Consider the following 13,435-nt stretch of genomic DNA (forward strand, 5'->3'; position numbering starts at 1 on the left):
TAGATACCAGCTATCCTTAAAGTGTTTTTAGTGGGACCTCTGCAAAATCCGCATGAAACCTCAGTCATGATTTGTGTTATTTCCTCAACTGTCTTTTCCAACAGTGTAAATTCATACTGAAATAGAATGATTTTTCTAATTCTACCTGTGAGGTTACTGGCAAACTTGTGATTCATTAAATAAAGTGTCAATTATAAATCAGTTTATTCACTTTAATTTTGATTATTTGAAAGAAGTGATTTTAGAATTGTGAAAGATGCTGTCCTTTGCAGACCTACAGGAAAAGTGTATCCTTTATCACCTAATCATAATGAAATACAGTCTAATTCATTTGTGTATGGGAGAACAGAGAAAAACAAGAAGAGTCAAAAATTTATGAATGATTTACCCAAGACTCTTTACTACAAGAAATTATTTTTTTAAATTAAAAATCTGATTTTTTGGAGCGATGTGACTATCGTGGACACATGGCATGACGGCCTCCGTCTACCGGGAGAGTCACACCTGTAATAAAGGTAGCAGCATCTGAGGCCAGGAAGGCAATCGCCTGAGCCACTTCCCCCACCTCACCGGGTCGGCCAAGGGCATGCGTGACTTTACACTTCTCAAGAAACTACAGCAAAAGGAAGGGAAGGACAACACACATACAATAATAGTTACAGCGCTGTGAAAAAGTATTTGATTTCTACTGTTTTTGTGTACAGCTCATACTAAATAGTTTTAGATCTTCAAATGAAATACAAAGGCAATCTGAGTAAACACACTATACACTTTATTCATTTATTTTATTTTTTTTTACTGAAGCCCCCCCACCAAAAAAAAAAGTTATCCAATACCTATAAACCATGTGAAAAACTAATTGCCTCCTTAAACTTAAAATCTGGCTGTGCCACCAATAACTGCAACCAAACACTTTCGATAACTGGAGATCAGTCCTTCACAGCACTGTGGTGGAATTTTGGCCCAGTCTTCTTTGCAGAACTGCTTTAGTTCAGCCACATTGGACATTTTTCAAGCATGACCTGCCCATTTAAGCTCCTGCCACAGCATCTCAATTGGTTCAAGTCAGGACTTTGACTAGGCCACTCCAAAACTTTCATTCTGCTTTTTTGAGTCATTCAGAGGTGAGCTTACTCTAATGATCCTATGCTTTGGATCATTGTCTTGCTACATAATCCAGTTGCATTTAAGTTTCAATTTATGGACTGAAGACAGACATTCTCCTTTAGGATTTTCTGGTAGAGAGCAGAATTCATGTTTTCCTCAATTACTGCAAGTTGCCCAGGCTCTGAAACAGCAATGCATCCCCACACCATCACACTTCCACCACCATGCTTGATCACAGGTATTTTTTTTTTAGTTTTTTGGAATTCTGTGTTTAGTTTATGCCAAATATAACAGGACAGCTGTCTTCCAAACAGTTCCACTTTTGATTTGTCAATCCACTTTCTCAAAAGGTTTGAGGATCATCAAGGTGTGTTTTGGCAAAATTAAGACGAGCCTTAATGTTCTTCTGGGTTAGCAGTGGTTTTCACTTCACCACTCTTCCATGGATGCCATTTTTGCACAGTGTCTTTCTGATAGTGGAGTTATGAACAGTGACCTTTATTGATGCAAGCGAGGCCTGTAGGTCCTTTGATGTTGTCTTTGGCTCTTTTGTGACTTGCTGGATGAGTCGTTGCTGTGCTCTTGGAGGAAATTTGGAAAGCCGGCCACTTCTGGAAAGGTTCACTACTGTGCTGAGTTTTTCCCATTTGGAGATAATGGCTTTCACTGTGATTCTTTGGAGTCTTGGAGCCTTTGCAATAGCTTCTTAATCATTTCTGGAATTTTTTTCAATTTTGGCATACTGTGTTACTGGACCAAGACCTTTTAACCAACTTCATGCTGTTGAAGAAGTTCTATTTAAGTGTTGATTTGATTGAACATGGTTTGCAGTAATCAGGCCTGGTTGAGTCTAGTCCAGCTGAACCCCATTATGAATGCAGTTTCATAGATTTGGGGAATTAGTAACTACGGGGGCAAATATTTTCACACAGGCCCAGTTGGTATTGTATAACTTTTTTACTTCAATGACTAACTATCATTTAAAAAAACTGTATTTTGTGTTCACTCAGGTTGTTTTATCTTAGATTTAGTTTTAATTTCTGAAACAATTTAGAACGAGATATATACACAAAAACCAGAACAAATCAGTTACTTTTTCACAGCAATGTAATTATCAGGGTCACCAGGTCTCAAATGTTAAATAAGATATAGAAAGGTAAAATATTATGACGAGACACTGTAATGATCCACATCAGGCCTTACCTGTTTATACTGTTCTTCATCTAGACCTGCACGCTTGTGGACCTCTGTTATTATCACACCGGGCCTGTAAAAGAAAAATATCAGCATTACAACAGTGAACAAGATAACAGTCATGTAGCCTCACTACAACTCAAGTAACAGGATAAATGAACTTACCCAACAGAGTTGACTCGTACTTGCTTTGGTGCCAGCTCTGAAATATAATTTGAACACATCACAATTACACGTGCTATGTCATAATCTTAACACTTCAGATACATTCTAGCAGGATGAATAGAAAAGATTTGTTTACCAAGAGCGACACAGCGTGTAAACTGGTCAATAGCAGACTTGGACATGCAGTATGCAAGCACTCCAGGAAACTGCAGGATGATACGAATCACTGTGTAAAATTTCTAACTATGGAAGAAATTATAGAAACCAAAACATCCATTGCAACACATTTACAATTCAATAAAAGACCATTCAATTTCTGCAGGAAAACACAAACTCACTGATCGTTGGCCATTTACACTGGACACGTTTACAATAGAGCCCTTGGTTTGAATCAAGTGCGGCACACACAAGTGTGTAAGGTAATAAACTGATCTGAAACACACAAAGGCTTTAAAAGGTTTCAGGCAAGACAAAAGTTTCCTCAAAATTCTTAGCCAAACGTCAATGTCAAAGGCAGCAGAATGAAACCTAAACTAAAACTCTTACCTGACGTTAACATTCATCACTTTATCATATTGTGCCAAGTCGGTGGTCTCTATAGTGCCCATAGCGAGGATTCCTGCACTGTTAACGAGAATGTCCAGGCGCCCAAAATGAGCAACGGTCTCTTCAACGGTTTTCTTCACGGTGTCCTCGTCAGTCAAGTCTCCTGGCACCAAGAGTGGCTGACAGAATACCACACAAACATAGCCTGCATATTATATACTTAATGGATGAGTTTTTACTCATTACATTTGTTTCACCATACTTGCCCGCCCCCCAAGATTAACCAGCAAAGATCTTCAAATAACCAGCTACTTAGAATCACATAAACTTGGGAGAATTTATTCTCAGCTTACTCCTGAAAAAAAAAATCACTCTACTTTCATTTCTACTTTCTCTGGGAGTTTTTCCTCACCACCGTTGTCTCTGGCTTGCTCATTAGGGACAATTTCATAAATTAAAAAAATTCTATTCTGAATTTATATATTTATGTAAAGCTGCTTTGGGACAATGTCCAATGTTAAAAGTGCTATACAAATAAAACTGAATTGAATTTCATACTTTCTGTTCATAGACTTAAAATAGCAGTCACGTTGTCATGACACTCAGACCCCAAAATAAAATGAGCTGCCAATTTATTACATACAGCTACCTTCCACCAGCATTACTGGTCATTTCATCTGGCGAACATACAATATTAGATGCACTTGGTAGGTATACTATTACTGATTGCAATCCAACTGATAAGTCGCCCTCTTCCCATTGACAAAATGGCCCAGCAGTTAAAATTGGTCTTGTCTGAGTTTCTCTCTTGGTGGTCCCGTTCCGGTGATAGCCAAGGTGATGTGCGAGGACAAGTGGAAAGTCAAGCTCTACCCAGGATTTTATTTGCCGCAATGTTTATTGATACGTTGAAATTGTGACTCTATTAACGACGCTAATATTATTGTACTACAGCATATTATATACTATAGTATACAAGTGCACTGTTTCCGTGTTGACATTTTGTAAGTAATATCTGCAATACAGCAATGTCCAAATGATGTAGCACAGGGGATGCTCGGCACCCATAGGACATTTTGTAGGGAATAGGGAGCAGAATGCAGTTTTGGACACACTGTTTTTTCACTACATCGAAATTAGGACAGCTTCTCAGCGCTGCAGTAAAAATCCAGCTTGCTGTCTCATCCAGGTGTTCACACCCGGTGTTCCCAGGCACAGGGACGTAGGAAGGTGTTTTACATTGGGGGTGCTGGAAGTTTAAGTTACACACATGTGATGTGTACTAGCTACACTCACAAAGCACTTAATTAGGAACACCTGTACACCTACACATTCATGCAATGACCTAACTCAGCCAATCGTGTGGCAGCAGTGCAATGAATAAAATCATGCAGATACGTGTCTGCATGTTCACATCAACCATCAGAATGGGGAAAAAAATGTGATCACAAATGTGATTTGTGATCTGTAACTGCTGATCTCCTGGGATTTTCACGCACAACTCTAGAATTTACTCAGAATGGTGCAATAAAGAAAAAACAACCAGTGAGCGTCAGTTCCACAGCTGGAAACACCTTGTTAATGAGAGAGGTCCACGGAGAATAGGCTGACAGAAAGGCTACAGCAACTCAGGTAACTACTCTGTACTATTGTGGTGAGCAGAAAAGCATCTCAGAATGCACAACACAACACACAATCCTTGAGGTAGATGGGCTACAACAGCCGAAGACCACTTCAGGTTTTACTTCCATCAGCCAAGAACAGAAAGCTGAGGCTGCAGGGTGCACAGGCTCACCAAAACTGGTGACATGTCTACTGTGATTCCTCCATGGAAGTAAAGCTTCACAACAATATCTCTGGGTAACATGAAGACATAACATAAATCTGTCAGAAGGGCCCCATATATTTATTTTCTCCTGCGGCCACCACATAATCTAGGTTCACCTTTGAACCAATAAATAATAGCTTTGAATGCCACAACATATACGAGTATTGCTGCTAACCATGTGCATCCCTTTGTGGCCACAACATGCGTCCCTAATACCCAAGCTACTTCCAGCATGATCATGCACCATGTCACAAAGCAAAAGTCATCTCATGACAATGAGTTCAGTGTTCTTCAGTGGCCTTCCCAGTCACCAGATCTGAATCCACTAGAACACCTTCGGCATGTGGTCGAACGAGAGACTCGCAGCATGAATGTGCAGCTGAAAAATCTGCAGGAATTGCATGATACAATCATATCAACATGAAGCAGAATCTCAAAGGAACGTTTCCAACATCTTGTGGAACGAAGAATCGAGGCTGTTTTGAGAGCAAGGTGGGGCTCTAAGTATATAGTATATTCCAGCTAATAAAGTGCTCAGTGAGTATATGTACTTACCTGGGATAGACTCCAGATCCACGTTCTACCACCCGGACCAGGATAAAACAGTTACTGAAGATGAAGGAATGAATGAACACTATAGGCTATTCTAAAATCAGAGAAGTGAAAAAAGGAGCTAGGAAATAAATAGTAGCTGGCAGAGACGGTCTACCAGTTCAACCAGCCTGGTGTGTTCTGGAAGCTGGATTTTTCAGCAGGGGAAGCCATATTGTGGTGATGATGATGATGATAGCAGTGTAGTGTTTCTATAAGTATAGATTTCATGGCGACTGAATAATGTTTTTTACCTTTTTGCCCCCGCACTCTTCACACTCTTTGGCGACTTTGCTGAGCTTGTCCATGTCACGGCCATTAAGAGCGAGTTGAGCTCCGAGTCTGGCGAAGAGTAGAGCAGTTCCAGCTCCGATACCTGAACTCGCTCCAGTGATTAACGCCACTTTATCCTCCAGCGAGCAAACCTGAGCAAGTACACCACCATCACCGGGCACTTTACACTCAGCAGCACTGGTACCGGAGGTCACATGTAGAAGTCATGCATCTGAACTGAATCTAACTGTAATAAAACCGTGCACGTGAAGGACTGTAAAGAAAATAAACTTACATGAATCGCTCCCGGCGTCGCCATCGCTGATGGTCAAGTTCACGAGCTTCTCACGCGCACAAACACCTTTCACTCAGGAACGCAACGTATAGAGTGGGCGTGGTCATACACAAAAACACCGAAATAGACCAGCCAAAAAAAAAAAAAAATGCACAAAATATTACATTAAAATGCAAACTATTACAATTTCGCCCATATACAAACATGTATACAAATATCCACTGAAACAAAATTAAAAACAAGTTCCACATTGTATGTGTTCCGGGTCGAAGTGGCCTAGGCAATGCCCAAAATAAAAGTCCCCAAATCTGTTGTCTTCAACGAAATGAGTTAAAAGTCATGCTAATTTAAAAACTTAGCAAAGAAACTCCAAGACAAAAACGTGCTTCTTATCTAAATAATTATTTTATGTAGGATGTTATCCATTGTGTTTTGTTTGCTATTTAGCAATGGCTGAGCTGTCCGCTGGTTATGTTGACATTGGGCAGCTGAGACAGTGATTAATATCTGAAATATGTTAAATAACCTTGAATACATGTGTTTTGGGAACAGTAAAGACACAATACTACACCTCATACCAGGGGATGATCCTACCAGCAAGTGTGTGTCATTACGTACGAGTGAAAAAAGGCATGGAGGTAATGTAACATAGGTTATAGGTGAATTTGCTGATTTGTTCAGTCCCTCCAGGATTCAATCTCAGAAATTGACACAAAATCAAGCACCAATCAATCAATATTCTGAGAAGCTTGTAATTTCTTCAAAATCACCACAGATGTTCTGCAGATCTGGGCCAAGACAAGTCATGTCACATCACATCACAACACAACACACATTCAACCAGAGCCCGCTTCACAAAACTCTAGGCAATCTCTGTACTTTTTATTTTATTTTTTAAAATATTATTATTTTAATTATGTTTAAAAAAAAGTGATACATGGTTACAAATCCTGTTTGCAAACAAAGAACATAAACAGAAGGGGAAAATACACATAAAAAATACACAACTTTGGAAAAAGTTCCAAAGTGTTCTGTACAAACATAAACCCCATCATTATTAAAGGACTGTCCTTATGGACCATCACAATCCACCGAATGTTAACCAGCAAATGGGTTTGCGTGAATAGTCACATCCTTAATGTGGACTTCATTCAAAGGCCGAAATGTCTTTTCATGAACGGGGAGTTTCTCCAACTCATCCAGAGTTTCCAAACCATCTATTATTCTAAGGAAGCAAAACAATGTTAATTAGTGATCTGTACTCTATGATGTACTGGATTTAACAAATGGACAATGACATACTTTCCAAACACTGTGTATTTCATGTCCAGGTGAGGCTGTTTGGCGTAGGTGAAATAGAACTGTGACGCGTTGGTATTGGGTCCATTATTTGCCATCGCCACCACCCCCCTGACATTGTGCTGCTCAAAAACAAAAACAAGGCACTTTAAACAAATGTCTTCTTTAGACAGAGGCAATTTTTTTGGTTTGTCAACATACTTTTAAATGTTCGTTAAATTCATCTTCAAATTTTCTTCCCCAAATACTTGCTCCTCCTTTTCCTGTACCTGCATTACGATGGAGAGAAAAACAAGGGCATGTAAGAATTAGTTAGGCAGGTATACACAATATCAGGAATATGAACTCAGTAAGGTGTAAAATAATAATAATAAAAAGCAACCAATCTGAGAACACAGTCAGAATTTTATTTTAAACTTAAACAATTTTCACCCTGAATGAAAATATTTATAATAAAGTTGAATGTGATCTTCAATGGTGCAGAAGCTTTATTTTATGATTCAGTTATTTTTTGCTTTCTTTCCTAAATTATCCACAATGCATTTCACCTGTACACTGATAGTGGTGAAGGCTGGAATTCACCTCTACCTAACTACAGCATTAGTCCTTTAGTCTGCCCATCGCTCTCATATCCCTCATCTGTACATGCTGCTCAAACCGTTCAGCTTCCAAAGCTTCAACTTTCATGCTAATATCACCACCAACTCTAAAGCCATCTCACAGATCTTTAACCAGCCCAGCCGAGTCTTTGCTATAACTCAGCACAACTACGTTGTATAACTGAGTCCAGCGTTTCCTGTCTCCGTTGCTTTTACATTCGATTTCAAATGAATATTACATTGAAACTTGTTGAGAATAGGTGTGAGAGAAAAGAAGTTATTGCTCTTTTGTTTTGGCAGCTAACAGCGAAATCTGACTGGTACCCCTTATGTTTGAGATTGATTATTTTGTTTCTCCTATTAAACCCCATTGTAACTGCATTAGCAATAGGACATCAGTGTGGCACACAACCTTTAACTTCTTACAGGAATAATGAAAATACAGCATCAGCCAACCAATTAACACCATTATCACTAAGCACATAAAAAATATTTCAATATAAATATATTTAACGTTTTTTCAGGGTGGACTTTTCCATTAAAATCAGGAATTTTACAATTATACGATATTTACCTGTGGGGTCTCCTGTCTGGACCATAAACCCTTTTATGTTTCGATGAAAGATACACCCGTTGTAGAAACCGCTGGCACACAAGGCTAGAAAATTCTGTAAAATGATCAATTCAGTGTATTGACTTTTACACAGTACAGTTGGGGATATGAGTAAACAGTTAAGTACACAGTTAGAGGTGCATTACATAAGATTAGTCTTTTAACACCCCCCACCCCCAGGATCTACATTAACTATGACATTGAAGTTGCATCTAAATATCCCCACTACCCTACTATAAAGTGGCCGAAAAGCAGTACGCCAAAGGAGTAGTATGTCCGAGTTCTCAGCACTCATAAAACAGTAGGCGATAAATACCCAGATGACCTACTGCTTCTGCTGAGATTCTGCAGTATGGAAACAATGGCCACTGTGGACATTGCACTATCCCATAAAGCAACGGGACTGGCACAGAAGAACTGTCAGTGTAAAAAATGATGGAGAGCAGCATGTCAGCTCTTTTTAAGTTTAAAAGCTATAGATATTAAACAATGTTCTTTCTGGTTAAACTGTACTTAACACCCAAGTAAACTGTTAACTACTTGAAAGTTTAAACAACAAAAAACAGTTACGTTTTTATGCAGTTATTATGACATCATAGGTCACATGACAATGCCAGATTGTATTTATATAACACACATATACTGATCAGTGTTTAGTGCATCAATGGCTGAGGAGCAGGTACTAAATCGACTGCAGTAGGTACTGTCACAGTACACGAGTGTCTATAAATTGATTGATAGGAAGCCCATCCAAACACAAACAAGTATTCCGGAGATTTTCCAATCTGATTTTCTTTTTTCACACTTTTGTTAGGGCCATGGCTTAATTCTTTTTTCTTCTTCTTCTTTTAATCATGTTCTACATATCTACTTGTACACATAACCTAGAAAAGAATAAAACAGTTCGACGATTGCACCTTTATGGATATGAGTAAACCTGCCATGAACAGTATGTGACATTACTGTGTCCCACCTCACAGCTTTTTGGAGTCCGCTCACAGAACAGCTCGATTTTGATATCCCCGAGGTCTGTATGCAAAGTGACAGACTGGGGGGGGGAAAATGGAGTATCAGTATTTAGTTAACGTTAGGTACTTACTTTCATACTGAATATAAAAGTATAGTGAAGTAGGCTGTCAGTAAACTAACAGATACTGTAACACACAGTAACGCTACAGCAATGTAAATAAAGAAACTCTCGGCTAACCGGCCTGTGATTAAACTATAAATATAACACGAATGTTATCTGCTGTTTAATAAGATTATACTGGATAATAAAAGACACAATACTCAAAACCGACATTACCATTGTAAACCGACTTGAGTTGAATTTTCACTCCACTTGGTTGAATGTGGCGGTGTTGGTGCCTCATTAAAAACATTCCGGAAGAAAATGAATACTAAATTATAGTTCCTCTTCTGTTCCGTGACCGCGACGGCTTGCTGCCACCTAGTGGTAGCGCATGTGATAAACACATACTGTGAATAAAGTGGAAATAAGTACACAGCAGAGACAATGGCAGTCTCGTTCTTTCTTTTTTACTTCACTATTGTCTCATTATTTACAGCATTTAACAGACTCCCTTATCCAGAGCGACTCAGAGAAGTGCTTTGTAGTTTCCATCCTCATGCTAGTAATAATAGGTCAGGGTCTAAGAACACTATGAAACTGAAAACTTTGCTAGAAAGGAGTTAGCATTGCAAGAAAAAAAACACAAATCCATCCATCAATTTTCCATACCACTTATTCTACACTGGCTCGTGGGGGAGACCGGAGCCTATCCCAGGGAATTTGGGGCAAAAGATGGGAACTAATCACAGGGCACAGTCGCACACACATTCACACTACAGACCATTTGGAAATGGCAGTCTACAATGCATTATAGTAAAATGGTCATTGTAAATGGAACTTATAAAGCGCTTTTTTAAGTGTTTGATGAAAAGATGGATTCTCAGTCTTTGAAGACTCCCATGGAGGGGTTCATTCCACCTCCTGGAGGCCAAGATAGAGAAGAGTCTTGATGTATGACTTCCTCATACCTTGAGGGATGATTGCTGAGGTCAAGCCAGGTTAAAGGTTTCATGAGGTTTCATTGTTAGAGGGATCATGATGGTTTGATAAGTGCCTTCAGGCTATTAGGGGTCTATTTTTGGTTGAGTATGAAAGCATCAGTATTTAAAATCTGATGCAGGCAACTCCAGGAAGTCAGTGTAGGACTGAATGATGTGGGATGAGGTGAACATGAGGTGTTCAGCTGCATTCTGGATCACTTGCAGTGGTCTACTGGCCCCATCCAGTATGACATGACACTTCAGTCCCTCCAAAATTTTGCGATCAGTGAAAATATTGCAAAATCATGCAATATGCACAGGAGCTTGCAATTTTTCAAAATTACCACAGATTTGGGCCAAGATGAGTTATGTGACATCATCACAACGTGCATTCAGCCAAAGCCCTCTTCGATTCATGTGCGTCAAACATGAGTACAACTAAAAGGTCTCATTTACCAAAATAAATAAATAAATAAAAAAACACTGAAAGATCATGCAAAACAATTTCGTGCAACTGCAATTTCATCAATTCAAGAAGTTTTCTGCAAAAATAACCAAAACATTTTAAGTTTGAAAAAAAAATGCAGCACAATATCAAGCATTTTTGGTGGCAGCAATCACAAAAAAACTCCTCGCAATCCTGTACAAACTGACAATACAGTTGCATTTATACACTTGGTATCAGTAACAGTTAATCGTTAATAAGTTACAAAAAGGACAATGATATGAAACAATGAAATTCATTACATTTGAGTTTATTAAATTTCAATCTGTGCGAATGAGAAATTTACCACATCATGACAAGTAAATCAGTAATTAAACAGTTTAGGATGTAAAGATCCACACACTGATGCCAGATCAATAAAATGTACATGAACATGATATCTAATATTGTTACAACACTAGTTGGTGCTGTTTAGGCAAATCAAGCATGTTTTCATATTTGTGCCAACCAACAAGGACTTGGGTCAAAATGGAAGAACAAAAACTACCCAGAGTTAAAGAACAATGTACAAGCAATCATATTGCTTTTAGTCAGCTAGAGAAATTTACTACACCGCAATAAAACCGGACGTGTAGAATTACACACATTCAAACGCCAAGAGCAGTCTGTGTAGCTACAGATTATTCACCTAAACTATTAAATGTCTAAAACTATAAAATCATATAGAAAGAGTTTGGTGGACTTGATTAAGATCATTCTGGAGCCAGCGGTCTGTACGCCTTTATGCACTTCACTATAACCATTAACATCACCAGAGAAAGAAGATTATAGGTGGCGGTATAGTTACATGATAATCCATTAAAAAGAAAACATTGTACATGAAAAAAAAGGGAATAAGTAGTCAAATATTCTGTATTAGAAATGGCATTGCATGAATATCCTTTACTTAATCACTTGGGGGGGGGGGGGGGGACAGATTCATGAACCAGTCAGTATGAAGCTGAGTGGAATTTACCGGAGTAATACTTTTAAACTGTAAAACTCTGGGAAACCTGTAGGAAACTGTATTGTACTAACACAAATTCAACACTGAGGTAACATAAAACACGACTGAAAAAAAATTCTGGAAAAAGGTATGAAAGAAACAGCTTAACTTGCTACACGAAAAGTCAGTGCTACATAATCTACAGCATTCGTTCTATTAAAGTGGGCTAGAACGAGTTCAAATAAAAATGAACAAAGCCAGCGGAGCGCATGGCACTTCACGAAATGTTTCTGATTGTCTCATCAGCAGTGCATTTTCCGTCATTCAGAAACGAAATTATACGTTGTGAATTACACTGATGTTAAGTGCAACGCTAAATGTGAAACACTAAACATGAACACCGAGGAACAGAGCCTCTGGTTGACAAATTGCCCTTCAACATTGTACAATAATGCACAGGTGAAAGCATCATTTTGACACTGAAAAACAAAACGTAACAAAAAAACCCTACATTTTCTTCTATGAGAAATCATTCTCCCACATGTAATATACGGTAGAAAGATGTGTGTACATGAACACTCATAAATATGAGTTTCAGCTTGTTTGTCTTATTTGCATTGTTAAATCGAGTGCTGTAAACATGCAAACGCTCCGATAACACTTACAGTACACGGAATACTGACCCGAGTCTTGCATACAATTGCAGAGAGATAAAAACACACACTCACACACACACACACACACTGTAGAACAAAGTGGCACATTTTACATCACAAATATGAACAGTGTATGAACTGGTGGCTCGACTGCTGCTTTTCAATGAATTAAGGTTTCACTGCAGAAACGATAATTAAGTGCACTGAATAAATACGTTTAACCCTGTGGTACAAACCCCTTCCACATAACAGAATGTCCGACATTTATAACGTAGCTGTTAAAAATGGCTTTATAACCAGTTACAGTGCTTTGATAGTCAGGTTATATTAAGTGTACACACACACACACACACACACACACACACACACACACACACATCATGTATCCACAAACACTTAGTTCTTGCATGCATTTAGACATAATGAATGGATAATAGTTCCTATTAGCAAAGTTTATCATATGTTTGTAAGTCGTAAATAAGTCCCAGTATGTAATTTTAGACTTCCGATTTACATTTCTAAGCAGTCCTGTAAAGGTAATAAACTGTGATCAATCTTCACAATCAAGACCATAAAGTGCTCATGACACGTTAATTTACCAAAAGTGTAGATATATGCTCTCATTTTAAATGGTATATCACCACGATGGAGAATAAAGATGAGCTGGACTTTTCTTTCTTTCTTTATTTTTTTTACCTGGCTCTATTAATTCTGAATCCAGACCCCCAAAAGCACAGACAGCTCGGTGCTTTCAGTGCTTCCAGCTTTAATTCACTCCAGTCTGCTT

General features: G+C 38.6%; 2 protein-coding genes across 3 annotated transcripts; both read right to left on the minus strand.

The window, feature by feature from the left end:
• Positions 1 to 142: 142 nt before the first annotated feature.
• On the minus strand, positions 143 to 6,298 carry zgc:101858 (uncharacterized protein LOC449555 homolog). Of its 2 annotated transcripts, none has more exons than XM_053654223.1 (8): positions 6,000 to 6,298; positions 5,686 to 5,856; positions 3,013 to 3,191; positions 2,805 to 2,898; positions 2,603 to 2,672; positions 2,467 to 2,503; positions 2,311 to 2,374; positions 143 to 613 (listed from the first exon to the last, which is right to left on the minus strand). In XM_053654223.1, exons 1-8 carry the CDS (start codon positions 6,021 to 6,023, stop codon positions 455 to 457), a joined length of 798 nt encoding a protein of 265 aa, XP_053510198.1. In that variant the 5' UTR covers positions 6,024 to 6,298; the 3' UTR covers positions 143 to 454. The 2 variants fall into 2 exon arrangements, with proteins under 2 accessions (XP_053510198.1, XP_053510199.1); XM_053654224.1 differs by having other exon boundaries at positions 5,686 to 5,902.
• A 562-nt stretch (positions 6,299 to 6,860) lies between these two features.
• ppil3 (peptidylprolyl isomerase (cyclophilin)-like 3) lies at positions 6,861 to 10,253 on the minus strand. Its single transcript, XM_053654225.1, has 6 exons — positions 9,817 to 10,253; positions 9,484 to 9,558; positions 8,472 to 8,565; positions 7,500 to 7,567; positions 7,302 to 7,420; positions 6,861 to 7,224 (listed from the first exon to the last, which is right to left on the minus strand). The coding sequence occupies exons 1-6, from the start codon at positions 9,817 to 9,819 to the stop codon at positions 7,098 to 7,100; spliced, it is 486 nt and encodes a 161-aa protein (XP_053510200.1). The 5' UTR covers positions 9,820 to 10,253; the 3' UTR covers positions 6,861 to 7,097.
• Positions 10,254 to 13,435: the final 3,182 nt, after the last annotated feature.

This window comes from Ictalurus furcatus, chromosome 22 (assembly GCF_023375685.1).
Source record: "Ictalurus furcatus strain D&B chromosome 22, Billie_1.0, whole genome shotgun sequence".
In the NCBI taxonomy this organism is placed as follows: Eukaryota; Metazoa; Chordata; class Actinopteri; order Siluriformes; family Ictaluridae; genus Ictalurus; species Ictalurus furcatus.